The sequence below is a fragment of the Opisthocomus hoazin genome, chromosome 24 (assembly GCF_030867145.1).
Source record: "Opisthocomus hoazin isolate bOpiHoa1 chromosome 24, bOpiHoa1.hap1, whole genome shotgun sequence".
Lineage (NCBI taxonomy): Eukaryota > Metazoa > Chordata > Aves > Opisthocomiformes > Opisthocomidae > Opisthocomus > Opisthocomus hoazin.
In genome coordinates, this window is record NC_134437.1 from 1,000,911 (window position 1) to 1,020,422 (window position 19,512).

Here is a 19,512-nt window from a genome sequence, read left to right on the forward strand (position 1 = left end):
TCCTGGTTACAGCGGGGGTCCCGGGTGCAGCGGGGGGTCCCAGGGGTGGCGGGGGTCCTGGTTACAGCGGGGGTCCTGGGTGCAGCAGGGTCCCAGGGGTCCTGGGGGTCCCGGGCGGGCGGTGGGGCGCGGGCAGCCCCGGGGGGGTCCCGCCGCGCAGCCCCGGCCGGCGCCTGGCTATAAAAGGAGCTGGGCCGCGGCCCCCCGCCCCGGAGGAACGCGGGGAATGTGCGGGCCGGGCCCGCGGCCGCCGGCTTTCGGAGTCTTTCCCCAAATATGGTGCCGGGGCCGGAGTCCCGGGGGGGCGGGGGGCGGCCCGGCCCGCGCTGACATCACGGCCCCGCAGCGGGGCTTTATGCCCGGCCCCGGCCCCGGCCCCGCACAGAGCGGGGCTCCCGCACCCAGCAGCACCGCGCCCGCAGCCGCCCGTGAGTCCCGCCGGGGGGGGGGGGACGGGGGGGCACGGGGACCCTCTGCCCGGGGCTGCGACCCTGCTCCCGGGGCGGGGGGTGGGCTCTGCCCGCCGGGACGCCGCTCCCCAGGACTGGGATGCTGCTCCTTTACTGGGATGTCACTTACCGGGACTGGGATGCCACTCCCTGGACTGGGATGCCACTCCCTGGACTGGGATGCCGCTCCCCAGTACCAGGATGCCGCTCCCCAGGACAGGGATGCAGGATGCTGCTCCCCAGACGAGGGCCGAGGCCCCCGGGAGCGGACGCTGCCTCTCGGGCCGGGGTCACAGCTCACTGGGCTGGGGACGTGGCTGCCGCTGGGGCCGGAGCGGCCACGCGGGGCTCGGAGCGGGGCTCGGAGCAGCGCCGGGGGATGGCTGCAGCCCCTGCCTGCACGCCTCTGCCCTGGCGGGGACAGGAGATGGGCGCGGGGCTGGGGGCAGCTGGGGGCCGGTGAGCACGGTCCGGCACGACCAGCAGGATTGGGCCGTGCGTGCGGTCCCGCTGGGCCAGGGCGCGGAGCGGAGCTGGCTGGGCTGTCGCTGGATGCACCCGGAGGTGCTCGGGGTCTGGGCACAGGCTGCCCGGGGCTCGTGGGGTGACCCCGCGTAACCCCCGGGTCTGATGGGACACCCCTGCATAACCCGCGGGGCTCGCGGGACCCCCCTGCACCACCGGCAGCAGACGGGGTCAGCGTCCCGCGCTGCACCGAGCTGTGCCAGGTCTCAGAGCCCGTCCCGCGTCTGCCCGGCGGTCGGGGCGAGCCAGCCCGGCGCGGGGCGTGGACGCGGGGACCGGGCACACGGCTCCCTGAGGGCACAGCCCTGGCACTCAGTGCCATGATGCCAAGCAGGGAGCGGTGCCGAGGGCTTGGCTGCCGGCTCCCACCGCCTCGCCCTCCTGGCATCCTCCCTGGCACCTCCCGGCCCTGCCCGCAGCCAGCGACCTGCCGCCTCTGCCTGCAGCATGCCCTTACAAGGGCACGGGCACGGCTCCCACCGCGCTCCTGCCTCGCCCGCGCTCCTCCCCAGCACCGGGACCTGCTGCACCAAGGCCACCCCATGGCACCATGGCCACCATGCCGTGCCACGGCCACCCTGCTGCCGGACCCCCCTGCTCCGCAGCGCCCGTGGGCAGCACGGCTGCTGAAGCCAGAGGCCCTGGCCACGCCAGCGACGTTCGCGCCAAGCAAGAGCTGGCGGGCGGCTGAGCGGGCGGGGGACGGGATGGGGCCGCTCCCCAGCGCAGCCTGAGCCGGGAGCGGGGACGGGGCAGGAGCCATCTGCCCGGGGACGGCGTGGGGGTCGCAGCCGTGCACTCACCTCCCCGCGTGCCCGTGGCAAGCGAAGAGCCCGGAGGAGGGCACGTCCGCGCTGCGCCGAGGCGGGAGGCAGATGGCTGGTGGTGCTGGGGCGTCTGCAGGGTCCCGGGCGGGGGGACGGCGTCTCCGCAGCCTGAGGGCCCCCGTCGCGCCCGCAGGTCTCCCCCCCGCCGCAGCCATGGCGAACAAGGGCCCGGCCTACGGCATGAGCAGGGACGTCCAGTCCAAGATCGAGAAGAAGTACGACGACGAGCTGGAGGACCGGCTGGTGGAGTGGATCGTGGCGCAGTGCGGCGCGGCGGTGGGTCGCCCCGAGCGGGGCCGCCTGGGCTTCCAGGTCTGGCTGAAGAACGGCATCGTAAGTGGGGGCCGGGCGCTCGCTGCGCCCGCTGGGCGCTCGCTGCGCCCGCCGGCCCCGGGCTGGCTGGGGGCTGGCGGGGAGCTCTGCGGCCGCGGCGCGGCGAGCCCAGCCTCTGCTCTGCCGCCAGGTCCTCAGCCGGCTGGTGAACAGCCTCTACCCCGACGGCTCCAAGCCCGTCAAGATCCCCGACGCGCCCCCCACCATGGTCTTCAAGCAGATGGAGCAGATCTCGCAGTTCCTCAAGGCGGCCGAGGACTACGGCGTGGTCAAGACGGACGTGTTCCAGACCGTCGACCTCTTTGAAGGTGCGGGCGGGTGGGCAGGGGGCAGCCGGGGCCGGGGGGCCGGGGCGCCGCGCCGTGCCCGTCCTCACGCCCCCGCGTCCCTCGGCAGCCAAGGACATGGCGGCGGTGCAGAGGACGCTGGTGGCCCTGGGGAGCCTGGCAGTCACCAAGAACGACGGGAACTACCACGGGGACCCCAACTGGTTCATGAAGTAAGTGGGGGGCGTGGGGATCCACGAGACGCCGGGCTTTGGGCCGGGCCGGGAGGGTGGCTGGGGCACCCCGGGGACGAGGGTCCGGCCGCACGCGGGGCGCGGGTGGGCATGGCCTCCCCTCTGCCCCGCAGGAAAGCGCAGGAGCACAAGCGGGAGTTCACCGAGAGCCAGCTGAAGGAGGGCAAGAACGTCATCGGCCTACAGATGGGGAGCAACAAGGGAGCGTCACAGGCGGGGATGAGCTACGGCCGGCCCCGGCAGATCATCAGCTAGGCAGCCCCCCTCGCCGCCCCGGGACCTCCGCCTCGCTGCCCCGGCCCAGCGCGCCGCAGCGCCGGCGGCCGCCACCGCCCCTCACCGACTGGTATTTATTGGGAAGAGAACGCCAGCCAGCCCCGCCGAGCCCGCCGCGGGCCGCACGCGCCCGGCCGCAGCCCCCCGCCCGGCGCCGCACCCCGCCGCACCGCCGCCAGCCCGTCCTGCCCCGCCGGCCCCCCCGGGACGGCCCCGCACCAGCCCCGCGCCACCGCCGCAGAGATCCTCGCCAACGGGGAGGACGGAAAATCGCCCTCGGTTTTGTACTTCGTTTTTGTCAACATTAAAAGGTTTCCCATGCGGTGTGGCCTGGCCCGCTGTGCTCCCTCCGGCGCGCGCCGGCAGCCCCTCTGCCCAGCCCTCGCCTGCCCTGCCCGCAGCGGCCCCGCTGCTCGCTCCGCGGGGTCCCAGCCCCAGCACCCGCCCCTCGGCCCGGCGTGCGAGGCGCCGGGCGAGCGACGGCCCCACCGCCGGAGAGCGCTGGGCAGGCGGGGGAGAGGAGGGTTCTTAAGGCTTTATTTGGAAAGCTACAGAAAAGGGCTTTGCTGATTAAAAAACAAACCCCGGCTTTAGAAAAATAAACCGACAAACCCAAAGACAGGCGAAGAGGCCGACCCCGCTCGCAGAGGAGCCACCACCAGAGCAACTCGGCCTCCGCTGCCGGCCCGAAGCAGGCGTCGCCCACGGCCCCGTCCCTCCCGCGCCCGGCGCGAGGCCCCGGCGCTGACAGCGAGCAAGCGCTGCTGCAGACGGGCAAAGGGCCCCCCGCTCCCACGCCACGCGTGACTGGCGGGTGCGGGCCAGCTCCCAGCCCAGCGCGGCAGCGAGGGACGGTGCGGGGGGTCCCCGCCTGCAGAGGCAGCCGCCAGGGCCCCCGCCACCGCTTCCAGGCTCGCTCCGCAGCGCTCCGGGACGAAGCGGCCCTTCTTCCCCGTGCTGCCAGCCCGCGGGAGCTCCACGGGAGCTCCGCTACGGCCGCTGCGCGCCCCGGAGGCGCGGGCCTTGCTCCACGCACAGAGGGACGCCCCGACCGCCGCGGCAGGGCAGGCTCCCTTAGGAACGGGTTTAAGGCTTGCTTTGTTTTCCAGAGCGAAGGAAAGGGAAGCTCCCCTTCCGCCACCAGCACTCTTTCTCCTTGTTTCCGAGCCACCTCCAACCGCAGCAGCTGCAGGACACAGCGGCAATGGCCCCCGCGGGCCAGGAAGCCTCGCGCCCGCGCTCGGGAAGGACGTACCAAGAGGGAGGGCCGCAGCCGCAGCCGCAGCCGCAGCCGCAGCCCCAGCCCCAGCCCCAGCCCCAGCCCCAGCCCCAGCCCCAGCCCCAGCCCCAGCTAGCACGCCTGCTGCTCCCTGTCCGGCGAGAGGAGCTCGGCTGCCGCCTCCCGGCCCAGGCACCCTGCTCCGGCGGGGGCTGCCTCCTGGAGGCTTGCGGCTCTGCCGCCGCCGGGGAGCTTGGGGTGGGTGGGGGTCCAGGACCCGTCCTGCCCCTCGTCCTCCCGGGCAGGCTCCGCGTGCTCGCACTCCACCTCGACGTCCTCGACGCCCTTCTGGCGGTAGAGGGGCACGGCCTCCATCTCCAGGCCGCTCTCCAGGGCTCTGTGCTTCCCCGCCTGCTGGTACCATCTGCAGGTGGCGGAGCCGCTGCAGGCCAGGTCAAGCCCCACGCTGTTCCTGGTCAGGCAGACCTCCAGCATGTAGTAGAAAGTCCAGAACACGGCAAAGCATCCCAGCAGCAGGAGGGTCTGCGGAGGAGGAAGCCCCTTGAGACGTGAAGCCCTCAGCCAGCCACCCCAGTGCCCTGCCCCGTCGCCCCACAGAGAGGGCCCCGCGCCAGGAGGACCCGCGAGGCAGGCTCCCGCTCCCCCGGTCCCCCCGGCAGCGGCGGGGGTCTCCCGGCCCGCAGGCAGGCTCACCTTGAGGGTGTTGGCTGTGATCGTGTAGTGCTGCTCCTCGGGGATCTCCAGCCCCGGAGGGCAGGGCAGGGAGAAGTCGCTGCGCAGGTACTGCCCGCTCATGGCTTCCTCCAGCAGCCTGCGGGACGGACACCCCGTGAGGGGCCCAGGCGCCCGCAGAGGGTCCGGAGCGCCTCTTGCCCGCGGAGCGCTGCCCGCCGGGGTCGCACCCAGCCGACAGCGCTGCTGGGCACAGCCACAGCTGCCCCGTGCAGCAGGGGCCCCGTGCCACCTCCCCCGTCAGGCCCCTCACCCTGCTCCAGCCACGCGACACCGGCTCAGAGACTTCTGGTAACGCCCCTCAGCCCTCCGGCTCCTCTCCCCGCACCGAGACGGGCCGTGGTCTCCTACCTCCGCCGTTCCTTCATCTCTGCCGGGGACCAGGACGAGCCGTACAGGGTCAGCTGCCACTGCTCCAGGGTCCCAGGCCTCAGGCTCTCATCTCCTGGGAGGGAAATGGGCTGCTCCAGCGTGGAACTCTCCACCCGACTGGGCGGCCGCCCGGGTGTGGAGCTGGCAGCTCCCCAGGCCATGGCACGGAGCTGCTGCCGCCGCCCCACGAGGGACCCGTGGGTGGCAGGACTCACCGATGTCCCTGACGACCAGTCTGTATGTGCCCTGGGCTTCCTCGCCCCAGCACCGGACCGTGGAGAAGGTCCAGTCGGCGAAGCCATTGGGGTCCCTGCCAAAGGGAGAGGAGAAACAACCCGTGAGAGGGGAAGGTGGCCCGAGACACGAGGCCGGAAACGGGCCCCAGCCGCCTGCCCTGCAGCAGGAGCCTCGCACCCTGTCCCCCGCGGCGCTTACGAGTCCATGCTCCGGGTGGTCCCGATCAGGGACACCATGCCGCTGGGGCAGACGAGCCTGATCTCCAGGTTGCCGCGGCGCGGGTGGGTTATGGTGACGGTGACTGCCACGTGCTCCAGGGTTCTCATGCCGGAGAGCTCCAGGCTGGCGGCGGTGACTGCGAAAGGGAAGGCAGGGTTCGCTGGGCTGCTGCCAGGAAGGAGTCCCCCCTCCCAGCCGGCCCCACGGGGCTGCTGTGCCACCCAAGAGGGGGGACACGCTGGCCTCTGCCTCCTCCCAGCTGCCCCCGCGCGCCTGTGCCCCTGGAGCGAGCGGCCGGAGCCGGGGCAGGCGCAGGCCAGGCAGGGAGGCTGTGCCGAGCGCCGGCAGCAAAGCCGTGCTGCGCTCCGTGGCCGGCCCTGCTCCACGCCCCGTGAGGAGCCTCCTCGCCTGCCCAAGCCCAGCCGCCCGTGCACTGCCCTGGAGAGCACAGGAACAGCGTCCTGGCACGCTCCCTCCTGGGCACCCGGTACCGGCTGTCCCCGGCCCGAGCTCGGCCGGGCCCAGGCAGGGTGGGGAGGGTGGTGAGTGAGGGGAGAGGAGGAGGAGGTGCTGAGGAAGGAGGGGTGAAAGGCGAGAGCGGCACGGGCAGGGGGGAAGCTGGCTGCCGGGTGTCTCCCGGCACGACCCAGAGCAGGAAGGCGACAGGAACCCACGCTTTCCTCCGCGCAGACGGAGGGGACCAGGCACACCGCCCTGCCCTCCCGTCCACCAAACGGCCTCCTGCCTGCAGCCGAGCGCCCCGCTGCCGCCGACACGACCTGTGCGACCACCCCGCGGGCTCCCCGACACCCAGCTCTGCCCCGGTCCCGACGCGGGGCTCGTGGGTTCGGGAGCCCACCCGCAGCGCTTTGGCCACCGCAGGGCCACAGCAGCTCGTCCTGCCCTGCATCGGTGCCGGCGTTCGGCAGCGCCGGCGGCTGCGCCAGCCCCGCAGTCGCACGGCAGCCAGGTCTGCGCAGAGGGCTGGGATGAGAAGCCCGGTGCCCATGGCAGCCCGTTCGCAGCTCCACGGACGCTCCCAGCCCCAGAGCTGCTAATTATAGCACAGGGAAGCCTGGCACGCTTCAGAGCGGGTATCACCGTGGCTCGGCCTCCTCCTGGCAGCCCGGGCCGAGCGGCGGGTGGGTGCTCCCCAACAGTTTCTAAGCGGGGAGGTGGGCGCAGCCCGGGACCGGGCAGCCAGCCCGCAGCGGCCGGCCAGCCCGCTCGCTCCACGGGGCCCCACGCTCCTCTGCGCGAACTTCTCCCAGAGCCTCTTTTCTGCCTCTTCCCAGCTCTGCTTGCTGCCCAGCTTTCAGCTCACAACTCCTTTCAGGGCAGCAGGCGCTGCGGGCCCCCAGCCCTCAGCTCGGGGGCAGAGCGGGGCTGACCCCGCTGCCAGCCCGAGGAGCAGGGTGTCCCCCCTCTGTCCCGCGGGGACCGGCCGGGACAGGAGAGAGGGAGCGCCCGTGCCCAGCGCCTGCCCAGCATCTCCTCAGCCTGCCAGCAAGGAGGGGAGGGACAGGACCACCTGCACGGGGGGTGCCGGCCTGCTGAGCCCCAGGCCCTTTCCCGGGGGACCCCACCCTGGGGAGCAGCCTCTGGGCGCTGCCAAGCCCCAGCACCTCTGCCAGGAGCTGCAGCTGGGGCAGCAAGGGGTGCGGGGCCAGGCCCCCGCGACAGCATCTCTGGCGGGACCGTGGGCCCGGCCTCGGTGCGAGAGGCTGTGCCCGGCCAGAGCGCCGGCCCTGTCGGGGGCAAAGGGCTCGGGGCCGAGCTCTCCTTCCCACTGGCAGCAGCCAGAGCTGCGCCTTGTTTATGTGGGCAGAGGCTGGCCAAGTCGGGAGCTGGAGCATTACCTAAAATGGTCAAAGCCAGAGGAGCAGGTCTGGCTGCTGCCCAGCCTGGCCCCGCTCCCTAATGCCTCTCCGGCTCCTCCAAGACATCAGTCCACGGGATGGAGTTATCAGCGAGGGGACCACATCGACAGACACAGATCCCCTGGGGCAGGGCAGCGGAAGGAGAGAGGAAAAAAGCCCAGGGAGCCCAACACTTAACCCCTTCATGGCCCCGCGCAGACCAGGGCTTGCCCTGCCAGGCATCGGCGCGCCCGGCTGCGCCCCATGCCAGCGGGAACGGGCTGGATCCCCGGACGCGGCGTGCAGGAGCACACGCTCTCACGTGGCACACCTGCTCTTACCGTTCCAGGCCACCTCCAGCTCCTGTGGCAGTAACGGGATGCTCTTGCCCTCCTTCAGCACCGGGCTCACGTACGAGGCGAGGTACGGGACGGACTCCCAGACCTGTCAGAGGAAAGGTGCGAGGACTCAGCGTGCGGTTGCACGCTCCCCGCACACCCAGCTCCCGACCTCCCACTGCTCTGGCGAGCCGCTCCCGTCCGTAGCACACCTACTGCGTGCAGACGCGGGCCCAGCCCGCGCCCAGGCCGGGGGCCTGTCCCGAGGCTGCTCCGGGGCACGCCAACCCAGGCAGCGCGCGCGGGCTCGGCCAGCGCGGCAGGGCCGGGGAGCAGTGCCTGCACGCCCGGGAGTGCAGGGAGAGCGACCGCCTGCGGGCGAGAGGGGCTGAGCAAGGCTCAGGACTCCCAGCTCCGGGTTCGTCTCCGCCGCCTCCCGAGAGGCCTTGAGCGCGTAACTGAAGCCGATGCGTCTGAACCCCAGGCACGGCAGGGCGGAAAACGCAGCGGCACCCAAAGCCCTGCGGAAGAGCAAGCAGCCTGAAAGTCCCTGCGAAACAGGGGGCTTTGGTGGCAGCCGGCAGCGACCCGGCACGGCTGCGCTCTGCTCTGCGCCCCAGTGAGGACCAAGTACCAAAGCGCCCCGGTCTCCAGGCAGCTGGAGGAACAGGGAGGAGGAGAAGGTGATGCCGCTGCCTGCTCTGACCACACTGCGCCCTCGGCAGCCCCCGGTACGCGGTGCCTGGAGCCGCCAGCTGAGAATGCCCCGTGTCCCGGGGGCACGATCCCCTCCCTGCAGCCCACCGAGTAGGGGGGAAGGTGCCGGGGGTGCTGACGGAGCTCCCCAAGCGATGACTCAGAGCTGTCGTCTCCGGCCAGCACAGGCTCTCGCCCATGGCTATATATAGTGCTGAGAGCGCGGCAGCTCGGGGGCAGGTCTCCGGCTTTGCCGAAAGCCTCATTACTTCATCCCAAAAGCAGCCCTGTAGCGAGGGCCGGCAGGATGACGGCCAGAGCACGGGCCCCGAACGGCAGCAGTGTCGCCCCGCGGCGTGGCCAGTACAGGACCCATCCCGGCCCCGGGGCAGTCTGCTCTGCCTGCCCCGGGGGCACGCCTGGGACGTGGAGGGCAGTTACCTTGGCCGCGTTCACCAGCCTCCAGGCGTTCAGCAAGCCGAAGCCGTGCTGATGGCTGTGGCTGAAGCCGGCCTGGTTGACGTCCCACTTCGCGTGACGATCCTCGTACTAAAACGAAACGCAGGGCACTCGCGTTACCCTGGGGCACACCGGCATCCCCGCAAACCTGGAGCAAAGGGAACCGGGCCCGAAGGCAAGGAGGCTCAGAAACAGCCCATGGCAGCGGGGAAGCAAACCCTCATGGCCTTATTAGAAAGAAACAGGTTGACCTTTGTTTGAAACGAGTCCCAGGACAAACAGGCTTCCCAGCTCCTCAGAAAGGAAATCAAGCAGCACGAAAGGGCACAAATGCCTCTGCTCTGAAACATCCCAGCTGGTCCCCGCCGCCCCAGCCACGGGCTGTGGGATGGCAGAAGCCTTGGGGAGAAGGAACCGAATCCTTTACATCAACAAGAGCCAGGCCAGGACAGATCTGGGTCCCATCACTTATCGGGCTGCAGCGCTGCGGCAGCGCTGGCTGGCAGCTGTGGAAAACCCTGCCCTGTGCCAACGCGAGGAGCGCGTCAGCTGGACACGGCCTCCTGCTCCCCAGCGGGGCGCGGAGGAAGCCCTGACCCTAAGCTGGACGGGGCAGCCCCAGGCAGCTCCTGCTCCTGCCCTCCGCAGCGAAGCTGCGCTGGAGCCCAGGCCGAGGGCAGGGAAGGGCCGTGTTTGCCACCATCGCTGCCCGTTTCCAAGAGCCCGACTCTCCGGAGCGCCCGAGGAAAGGCCGGAGCGGGGCAGAGCGGCTGCGGGGTGGCACTGCGGAGATGTGTGCGGCCCTTGGCCCGGGCCAGCCGCGCCGCGCCACGCACACGCTGCCGGCGCCTGCGGGCGAGGCACGGAGAGCCCGGGAAGATGGCGGCATTCCTGCGGCAAATACCCCGTTCACTGCCGCGACAGACGAACACGCCTCAGCCGCATTCCTGGCACGAACAAGGAGTGAGGGGACAATGCGGTCCCTCTGCTGGGAGCCAGACAACCGAGAGATTTCTAGAGGGGCAGGCAGCCGCAAAGAGGGATGTGCGCAGCAGGACCCGGGCCGTTCCGCGGCGGCCTGCAGGGCGGCAGGAGGCAGGGCCACTCACCTTGGTGGCAGTGAAGACAATGATGTGCTGGACGTCTCGCCAGGTGAGACACGGCCGCACCTGCAGCATCAGCGCGATCATCCCGGCCGCAAGCGGAGCGGCAGCCGACGTCCCTGTGTGGCCCTCGGTGCAGCCCGTGCCCTTCTGCAAATCCCAGTCTGTCGTCACCTTGCCAGAGAGGGGAGAGAGGCCTCCTGTCAGGCTCTGCCACGAGCCTGAGCAGGAGGAAAGGATCGCCCGTGGGCTGGACAGGTGCAGGAAGGGGAGGCTTGGAAAACTGGGAGCAAGAGGGGAGAAAAGATGGAGCCAGCAGCTCCAGTGCCAATTATCATTAGCTGCGGACAGCAGAAACCTTCTCCACTGCAGGATGCCCTTGGGTGGGCTGAGCCGAGCGTCCTGGGGGAGAGAAGAGCTAACGAGCCCCTCCCGCACCACCGCCACGCAAGCACAAGGGCGCCTGGCGCGGCCAGCAGCCCCCTGCCCCCTCTGCCAGCCCTGCCTCCTCAACGCGGTCTGCTCGAGGGGAGCAGGGGGAAAGCCTTCGAGCAGGGAGCAGGGCGTGAGGCTGGCGCAGCGCAGGAGTCGCAGCGTGGCAGCCCGGCAGGGGAGAGCACTGCCGCACGCAACGCTGGGCCGCAGAGCTGGGCGTCTCGGCACCGTGCCGGGGCACGCAGCGGCCTTCGGAGGGGACCACAGGCACTCGCAGCCCTTCCCGAGAGATGTGCCACCTCAGGAGGAACAGATGGGACTGCGGCCGAGCGCCTGTGGCCCCTCGCCCGGGGACAACTCCTGCCTCTCTGCGACCACACGGAAACACGGGCAGGGGAAGGCGAGCGGGGGCAGCACCCAGTCCGAACACGGCACGCCGAGGCCAGCACCCAGAGCCTGACCCCTCCACACAAGGCTTTCAGGCAACCCGAGGAAGAGCTCTGGATGTCCCTGGATTCCCGCTCCAGAGCAAAGGCAGCGGGAGCTGGCCCTAAGCCCCCACTTGCTTGGGCCATGTCTAATCCGTCCATCTCCCGTCCCTCTCTGCCACACGGGCAGCTTCCCCCCAGCCAGGAGAGAGGGATTTGCAGCACATGAGCTTTCTCTCTCCCTGTGGCTGCAGAGACCAGGCTGGGAGACGGGAAGGGCAGCCAGCGATCCCATCCTCCTCCCTCCGCCAAGACCAGAACAACAACAAGAGCAGGGCAGCAGCAGGGGGAGAGGGTCAGGGATTAGCTGCTGAAAAGCCTGGAATTATTTCCCAGACAGCTCCTGGCCAGGACACGGGGACCCAGCAAAAACCAGCACAAGGCGGGAAGGATCCTCAGCTGAGAAGCGACGAACGCAGATGGCTTCCTTCGGAGAGAGCGCGGGGAACTGGGCCCGACCCAAGCAAGCGCGGGGGAAACTGGAGGCGGTTGGGTTTGGGACCCTCCCCGCTGGCCACGGCGTCCCCCCAGCGCAGGCAGGCCGCCGCAGAGGGGTCACACGGGCTGCGCAGGGCGCGCAGACCCCAGCAGAGGCACCGGGAGGTCCCAAACCAGGCCCCCTCCCTGCAGACCGAACGCCTCCGTCCCGCCGCGCTGCCCACGGGGAGGCACCGGCACTGCCAGGCGCCGTGGGCTTTGCTGCCTTCTACGCTCGACTCCGTAACGCCCCGGAACCAGCTGCTAACAACTCCAGCTTGCGCTCGGTCGCCGCACGTCCGACAGAGAACGCCCTGAGCAGCATAAACTCTCAGTAGGAAACGCAGCTACTGCCAGAAGCCACATTAAATTCTTCCCATTAAGGAAACCACACCAAGTTTACAGCCTGGTAGAAGCAGCAAGCCCAGCAGACGGCTGCTGAGAAGTTAACTCTGCCATCGCCGAAGCACAGCGACAGGGCACTCCGGAGCAGACCACCCTCCCGAAAAGGGGCATGCCAGTTGCAGCGTGGCAGGGGCTCGCTGGCGGCACTGCAATCAGGACGGCTCTGCGGCACACGCCGTGCCCAGGCTACGCGTGGCACCTCGCCCCGGCCCCCTGATGGAATGCCGGCTCCCGTGCTCGTGTCCCGTCAGGCCAGCAGCGGAAACGAGCGGCGTCTGAGACCTTCCAGGCGCTCCCACCAGCAGCAGGCTTAGGGGAAGCTGAGCGTAACCCCGAAGCTCTAACCCCTGACAAAAGTGCAGCAGAGCCCTCGCTTGGCTGCTGGTTCCCTTTTCCTAGTGTCAGGAGTCTCCAAACCAGCCCAGGACAACTGAAGTTCTTTCTAAAGGGAAAACTGGCTCCATTCTGGGTTTCACTTTCCCCGCTGTGAGGCGAGCCATTGCTCCAGGCTAGGCACGGGTTCCTGCCCTGGCTCCGGACTGCAAGAGGAGCTTGCCGAGTCCCAGCCAGGTGGCTGAGGAACCCAGGCTCTCCCGCTGCCCCTGCTGCCCCAGCACGCAGGCAGGCCTGTTTGACACGCCTGGGTTCGGGTCCTCCCCGGCAGGCACGGAGCCACAGCTGCCTGTTCCTGCTCGCAGCGGCACCCTCGGCACCGTCCCTCGGCCGTCAGGCCTCCGACACCGCCGAGCACACACCGCTGCCGCCGGTCTGCCACCGGGACCTTGCTGCCTCACTGGCTTGGCCAGGAAAGCGCCCGTCCTGATGGGAGATCCTCCCAGTGCCTGCCAAGCTGGGGACACGCCAACGACAAGCCACGAGGCCTGGGAGCCAGCAACGTTTACCCCAAGCTGCCCCGGGGTGGCTCGGGCTCTGCAGTCCCCGCTGGCACCACGGAGAGGAGCGGGTCCCAGCCACGCAGGCTGGGAAGCCTGACAGCCCCCGAGAGCCCCGGCACCGGGGCAGGAGCGCGCTGGGTCGGGCCTGGGGCTGGTGAAAACAGGCCCGCCTGCTTGGCTAGGGCAGAAAGGACATTTTGTTGACAAGAAGTCATTTTTTGGCAAAAAAGGGAAAAGCTGATAAGAATATTCCGAAAAGTTCAGCTGGGAGAGGCCCACGTGCCAGAACAGAGAAGGAGCTGGGGCCAAGTAGTTTAAAGAGCGCGACGCTGCTCCAGCCCTCCGCGCTCGTCTCTGCTCCCGCGTCCCTTCGGAGCGGAACGAGGGGCTGGCTGGGCAGGGGGGCTGCAGCCCCCGCAGAGGCGAGCCTCCGCCGCCTGCTCTTCGGGAAAGCCCACGGCGGCGTGGGAGTCTGGCTGCCTGCTGCGCAAAGCGGGCACGCAGCGCTGGAACACAGCCTGTCCTCTGCCCGCGGCGCGCAGCGGACGGGACGCGCCGCGCGTGGTACTCACGATGCTCCTCATCATCTTGTCCCCGCCGCTGAAGGTCACCGCCAGCATGGAGGCACATTCCTCGGCATAGAACGGCATGGAGCCCGTCTCGTCCACCGCGCCTGGGGAAAAGGGGAAGGCAGCGACCGTAAGCAGCCTGTTTTGGCTGAACCTGCAGGGGGACGAGCCCCTGAGGGACCCGTCCTGAGAGCCGGGCAGGCGAATCAGACTCCAGCCTCTATTTTTCACGGCTGGAAGATCTACAGGAAAGGCAGTCACAACAAACAACCTTTCACTGTGCTTAACGGTGCAGAGATCTCCTACCCCTCACGCAGCCTCTGCCCTCGGGAAAACGGCGCAGAGGCCTCTTCCCTAGCGGACGCGGTGGGAACGCTGCAGCTCAGGCCGCTCCCTCAGCTCGGCAGCGTGTCTGCCGCAGCCCCCGCGACGGAGGCCTGAGCGCAGGCAGGAATTTCTTTGGCCTCCTCTTGCTGTGGAGGTCAAAAGCGAAGTGCAGACTGGAGGGCTGAAGGCCAGCGCCTCTGCAGCCCGCCATGGTCGTTCCCAGAGGACAGGCGCTTTCCCACAGATTCCCACCATCCAGCCAGCTTCCAGCCGGGCGGGTTTTGCGCTTTGGGGACGATCTCATTCTTCCATGCTGGGAAGGAATGAGACAGCAGCTGCACACGCTCACCTATCGTGACGGTGTAGATGGAGTTGGCATAACCATCATAGTTGCAGTTGTCGCTGTGCTGCCCGCCGTTGCCGCTGGCCACGACGAAGATGCTCCCAAAGCCCCTGCGACCCGCTATCACGCCATGCTGCAGGGCGGCCTGTGGAGAAGGAACCGTCGCTGGTCAGTCCCGCTCCCCCGGCCCCGCTCCCCCCCGAGGGCTGCTGCGGGGCTCTCCCGCACATCGGGGGCACCTCGCTGCGAGCCCCGGCGCAGACGGACACGTGCGCCTCTCCCCAGCTCCCTGTGCTGGGGGAGCAGCCGCCCCGTGCACTCCTCGCAGGCAGAGGACGTGCTGGAAAGCTCTGTCCTGGCATCTCCATCGAGCAGCCAGCGCCCACGCACCGAGATTTCCACGGCCAGCCCTGCGAGTGTTTGGGGCGCCAGCTGGGCCAGCCACGACCCCTCCGGGCCGTATTTTGCCCGGCTTGCAGCGTCAGGGAGCTGCGTCTGTCACAGCCCCGACCAGACACCGAGATGCCAGAGCAAGCGCGGTGCACGGGCAGCAACGCGGCCAACATCTGCGCTGGGGACCGGCCCATCTGCAGCTTACGATGATTTTAAGCGGCCTCTGCGTTCAAAATCAGAAAAGGGAACAGCAGCCTTCCAGGCAGCCACAGCACAAAGGCCGGCCCGCGCTCGAACTCCAGAGGACACATGGCGGGCCCGGCGCGCCTCGCCTCAGCAGGGCTCGCTCTGGAGCCGGCTGTTCCGCAGCAGCTCGGCTCTGCTGCCGACAGAGAGCACCCACTCGCGGCCGCTGCCCCGCTGCAAGGCCCCAGTCCCCACGCACGCTCGGGCTTAGCCCCCTCACCCTGCCTGGCAAGCGCGTGTCCACCCAGACAGACAGCAGGCCCGCGCAGATGGCGGGTACGCTGCCCGCGGGCGAGCCCCGCCGGAAAGCAGCCCCACTGCTCTGCTCTGCCCTCCCTGCGGCAGGCGCAGGCACCCTCTGCCGCGGCCAGGCAGCCCTCCAGGCGTCTGCTGCAATAAAACAAGCTCTGCCCGTGCTCCGCGTCCCGGGGCCCGGTACAGCTGTCTCTGCACGCAGGAGGAGAGCACGTTAACTCGCAGAACCGGAAAGCATTTCTCACCGTGAACCGATAGCTCAGTTGCCAGTGGTGCTCCAAACAGCACCGTGACTGCTATCGTGCCGTTGGAAAAGCACAGCAAAAGGCTGCCCAGCAAAGGAGAATTAAGCAGAGCCGCACCCCAGGAGCAACGCAGCAGCAGCAGCAGCTTTGGGCCCCCCCGGCGAGCCCTCGCTGCAGCACCCGGGCTGGGGGCCAGGCGCGGGCAGCCGGGCGTGTTTTGCCGCGGTTCTGCGGCGCGGGCTCTGGGAGAACAGCCCGGGCAGGAGCCGCAGCTCTGAGGCCTCCCCCCACCGCGGTCCCACCGAGCGCGAGCGCAGCCATCGCCCCCGCCCCGCGTTTGCTCCCAGCATCTGCAGGCACGCTGCCTGCCTTGGGAACCCCCTCAGCAGCAGGAACCCCGGGCCTCCCGAGCGGAGAGCATCTGCTGGGCTGCGAAAGCGCCCAGAAGACCACCACAGGTTTTAAAAGAGCGTGCTCCTGCCGGGACCAGCCTCTCCTCGGAGAGCCCATCCACGGCCGCCTGCACGCGCCCTCCCGCCGCAGCGTCACCGCTCCCCGCCGCGCCGTAACGCGCAGCAGCTCCACTGCAGCGACGGAAGCACACGGACACGCGCTGCGCCGCAGCAACACCCCTCCTCGCCTGCCCAGCGCCGGGGGGCTAGCCCCGCGCTGCCGGGACCGTTCCTCACCTTTCCCAGCTGGTGGGGGCCGTCCACGGTTTTCCCATCGTCATCCGGACCCCAGCTGCCAAGAGAGACACCGTGAAGCAGCAGCCCCAGGAGTCGCCGACAGCGGCCCCCAGCTACCGCCAGCACCCCGGCGGGGAGCGGAGGGTGCTGCCCTCTCCACCCATCAGGCTGGCCCCTCGCTGCCGGGACACCGCTGTGCTCTTTGCACTGTGCTCCTGGGGCAGGTTCCAGCGGGCAAAACGTTTCATTTCTGTTTAGCGACCAGCTTCTCCCCCGTTCCAGTCCCGCCACCCGGCTCAGCCGGGGCGCCCCCACCACGGCGGGGTCCCGCTGCCCCCCCCAGCCCGGCCAGCCTGCAGCACGTGCTCCAGCTGCGCTCAGAAGAAGGCCTCGCACCCACAGGCGCCGTACGCAGCCCGGGCCAGCTCTCCGCAACAGCATCGCTGGCAGTAACAGAGCGCAGCACCCCCCGCGCCCGGCTGCAGGGCCCTGAGCTGCAGCTGCGCAGAGCCCGGGGGCAGCCTGGCCGCCGGGACAGCCCGACCGCGAGCCGGGGGCACAGGCAGCGCGTTCCTCCGGGCGCAGGCCCGCCATCTCGCAGCCCGCCCGCCAGGCGCACTCGCAGGGCCCACAACAGCCGCCCCGACTCCAGGGCCTCAGGGCTACCTGGGCTGCAGGAGGAGAGGAGCCGGCGTGGGCATTCGCCCCGGCGCTGCGACCACCCCCCCAGCGCCGGGTGTCAGCGTGGCCTGGCCCGGGGTCCCCTCGGGGCTCACCTGCAGCTGTAGATGTCGTTGATCTGATAGTGCTTGTTGAAGGCGACGGCCTCCATGCTGTCGGTGAGGGGCCCATCCAGCACGCGGATGCCTGCAGGCCAAAGGACAAGGAGCGTGACCGACGCGGACCAGAGCAAGCTGCAGGCCCAGCGCAGAGCAGTCCCTCGCAGGCTCACGGCGGGGACGCGCGCTCTCCCACCCGGCGGAACCAGCTCTCCCGGAGCGGCAGCGCTGCAGCCCCGTCGGCAGGGCTGGGGGTGCCGGAGGGACTGCAGGCGCACCTTCACGCCGCCTGGGCCCGGGGACTGCGCTGTGCCACGGACAGGGTGGCTGCTCAGGGAGGGAGCCGAGCGCAGGGCCGGCTCTTGGGCAAGCTCCCGGCACCCTGCGGCACCGCGGGGCCCTCCCGCTCCCCAGCACCGCGCTGCAGCCAGGAACGTGGCACCGTCTGCCAGGGTCGGCGAGAACCGAGTCGCAGACCGTGGCACAACACGGCCTCTGCCCGCCACGGAGACGCGAGAGCTCCAGTGACGGCCGAGGCCACGGCGCCACGTTCCCCGGGCCTGCACGCCCCGACCACCCGCACGAGGCAGAGCCGGGACCGAGGGCTGGGGGAGCGCAGGGGTGGCAAAGGTGGCTTCCCCGGCACCTCCCGACGCAGCCTGCAGCGCGGCACCAGAGCGGTGCCCGGCCTAGGCTGCACGGCAAGGACGCGCGGGAGCAGGCTCAGGCAGACGCCGGCCGCTCCCTCTGACAGCCACGGCCCGAGCAAGGCTCCGGCTGACTCCGAGCGGCTTCGGCCAAGCCACCCCTCCCACGAGACGTGCCCCGGCCCCACGGAACCGGCAGAGACCACCGGGTGGGAGCAGCCAGCACCGGGGTGCCGCGGCGTGCACGCACCTGCGATGCGGCTCCCGTAGGCGACTCCCACCGTGCAGAAGCTGTTGTTTGGCACCGCGGCGATCTCCCCGGCGCAGCGGGTCCCGTGGTGGTTGCCGTTCTCCTCGTCAGGGTGAGGCATAGGGTCGGGGTCATTGGAGTTCAAGTCATAGCTGCCCTCTGGGCTCTGCAGGCACACCCGCAGGCACGGCTCAGGGCTCTGCTCCCCGCTCGCCGGGAAGGGCAGGGCTTCGCGCGGGCCGAAACGCAGCCTGGGAGCCATGGGAGCTTGGGGGCTGCCTCCGCCCAGGGCTGCAGCTCCACACTGCTATCTGCTGCCGTGGGAAGGGGACCACTGAGCCAGCCTCAGCGGCGGCTGCGGGCCCGAGGGAGGCCAGCGCCCAGGGCTGAGCAGCCGCCTCCCGCGGGAGCGGGCAGCTCTGCGACGTGGGCGCCGCGTCTCCCGGGAAGAGCCTGCCACCGGCGCTCCCCGCCCCAGCCGGGCTCCCACCGCGCTGCCCGGCCTCCAGCCCGCCGCCGACCCGGCACTCACGTAATTTGGCTGTATGTCCTTGATGGTGTGCTCCACCCCGTCGTCCACCACCACCACGGTCACTCCGCGCCCCGTCACGTTCCGCTCCCAGACGCCCGTGACGTTGATGTCCCTGCCGGGGCTCTTGCGGTTGTTCTAAGCGCCAGGGAGGGCAGCGAGGGGGGAGCAGAAGCAGAGCAGCGGGTCAGCCGGGACCCCTGGGGCACGCCGGCTGCGAGGTGCGGGGCCGGGCTGGGAGCGCGGGGGGAGCCGCAGGACGGTCACGGAGGATTCCTCTCGCCCCGACAGCGAGCAACGGTCGCTCGAGCCACGAAGCGGGGGGCCCGGCGCCGCAGGGCCGACACCGCGCTCCGGCCTGCCAAGCGCACGGCGCGCCGCGGGCGAAGCCCCTCTGCCCACTCCCGCCAGCCCCTCCCGTCACCGTGGCGGGCAGGGCGAGGGCGAGCACTCGGCGTGCTTCCTCCCCGCCGCGGGGCCCGCAAGCGGCCACGCACGCAGCCCGAGCCTGCCGGCCGGCCGGGCCACAGCGCCACTCACCAGGTGCCACTGCTGGGGGTATTTGGGGTCGTTAAAGCGCAGGCCGCGCTTGGAGCGCCTCAGCAGCTTCTGTTCCGAGTGCCAGCGCACGCTGCCGTGCTGCGCAAGCAGAGCGTCCACCGCCCTCCGCACGGCTTCGGGCTCGCCCGCCGCGCGCCCGCCGGGCCGGTAGGCCAGGAGGTAGTGGCCCCTCAGCTCCCCGACGCGGCCCACGTTCACCAGCCCCGCGGCCCGGGCCAGCTCCTCCGCCCGCTGCTCCAGCTCCTCCTCGGGCGCCTCCAGGCTCACGGCCCAGCTCAGCTCACCGCGCCGGGCGCCGGCGTGCGGCCCGCCGCCGGCCAGCCGCTCGGCCGAGGCCCGCGGGCCCCAGCCGGCGCTCAGCCACAGGCACGCCTGGAGGCAGAGCGCGGCCTCCAGCCCCGCGCTCCGCCGCGGCGGCATCGGGCGGGCGGGGCACGGGGCGGGCAGCGCCCGGCGCCGCGGGCCCCGCGCCCGGCCAGGACGGCTCCGCCCCGGGGCAGAGCGCGGGCCCGCGGCGCCGTCCCGCCGGCCGAGCCCCGGGCAGGCCCGGGCGCGGCGGGACCAGGCCGGGCCGCGCCGCTCGGCCCGCCCCGCCCGCTCCCCCCGCTCCCCCGCGCTCACCGGGCCCGAGCCGGCGCCGCTGCCGGAAGCCCGCGGCCGCTGACAGCTGCGTCGCTTCCGGTTCCGGCCGCCGCGGCGCGGCCTCCGCTCCGCCAGGGGGCGCCCGCGCACCGGACGCGCCGCTCTGCGCCGCGGCTGCCGGCGCCGGAAGGAAGGGGCGGGGCGGCGGGGG

At 70.9% G+C, this 19,512-nt stretch overlaps 2 protein-coding genes across 2 annotated transcripts; one reads left to right on the plus strand and one right to left on the minus strand.

Annotated features, from left to right (window-relative positions):
- The first annotated feature begins 352 nt into the window (after positions 1–352).
- On the plus strand, positions 353–3,078 carry TAGLN (transgelin). The gene is made up of 5 exons (XM_075442387.1): positions 353–428; positions 1,935–2,134; positions 2,265–2,442; positions 2,531–2,633; positions 2,768–3,078. Exons 1-5 carry the CDS (start codon positions 356–358, stop codon positions 2,907–2,909), a joined length of 696 nt encoding a protein of 231 aa, XP_075298502.1. The 5' UTR covers positions 353–355; the 3' UTR covers positions 2,910–3,078.
- A 369-nt stretch (positions 3,079–3,447) lies between these two features.
- On the minus strand, positions 3,448–19,139 carry PCSK7 (proprotein convertase subtilisin/kexin type 7). Its single transcript, XM_075442278.1, has 15 exons — positions 18,699–19,139; positions 18,162–18,296; positions 17,630–17,795; positions 16,730–16,820; positions 15,954–16,008; positions 14,132–14,270; positions 13,459–13,559; positions 10,192–10,359; positions 9,065–9,172; positions 7,931–8,033; positions 5,710–5,866; positions 5,490–5,584; positions 5,254–5,347; positions 4,864–4,981; positions 3,448–4,692 (listed from the first exon to the last, which is right to left on the minus strand). The coding sequence occupies exons 1-15, from the start codon at positions 19,137–19,139 to the stop codon at positions 4,282–4,284; spliced, it is 2,382 nt and encodes a 793-aa protein (XP_075298393.1). The 3' UTR covers positions 3,448–4,281.
- Positions 19,140–19,512: the final 373 nt, after the last annotated feature.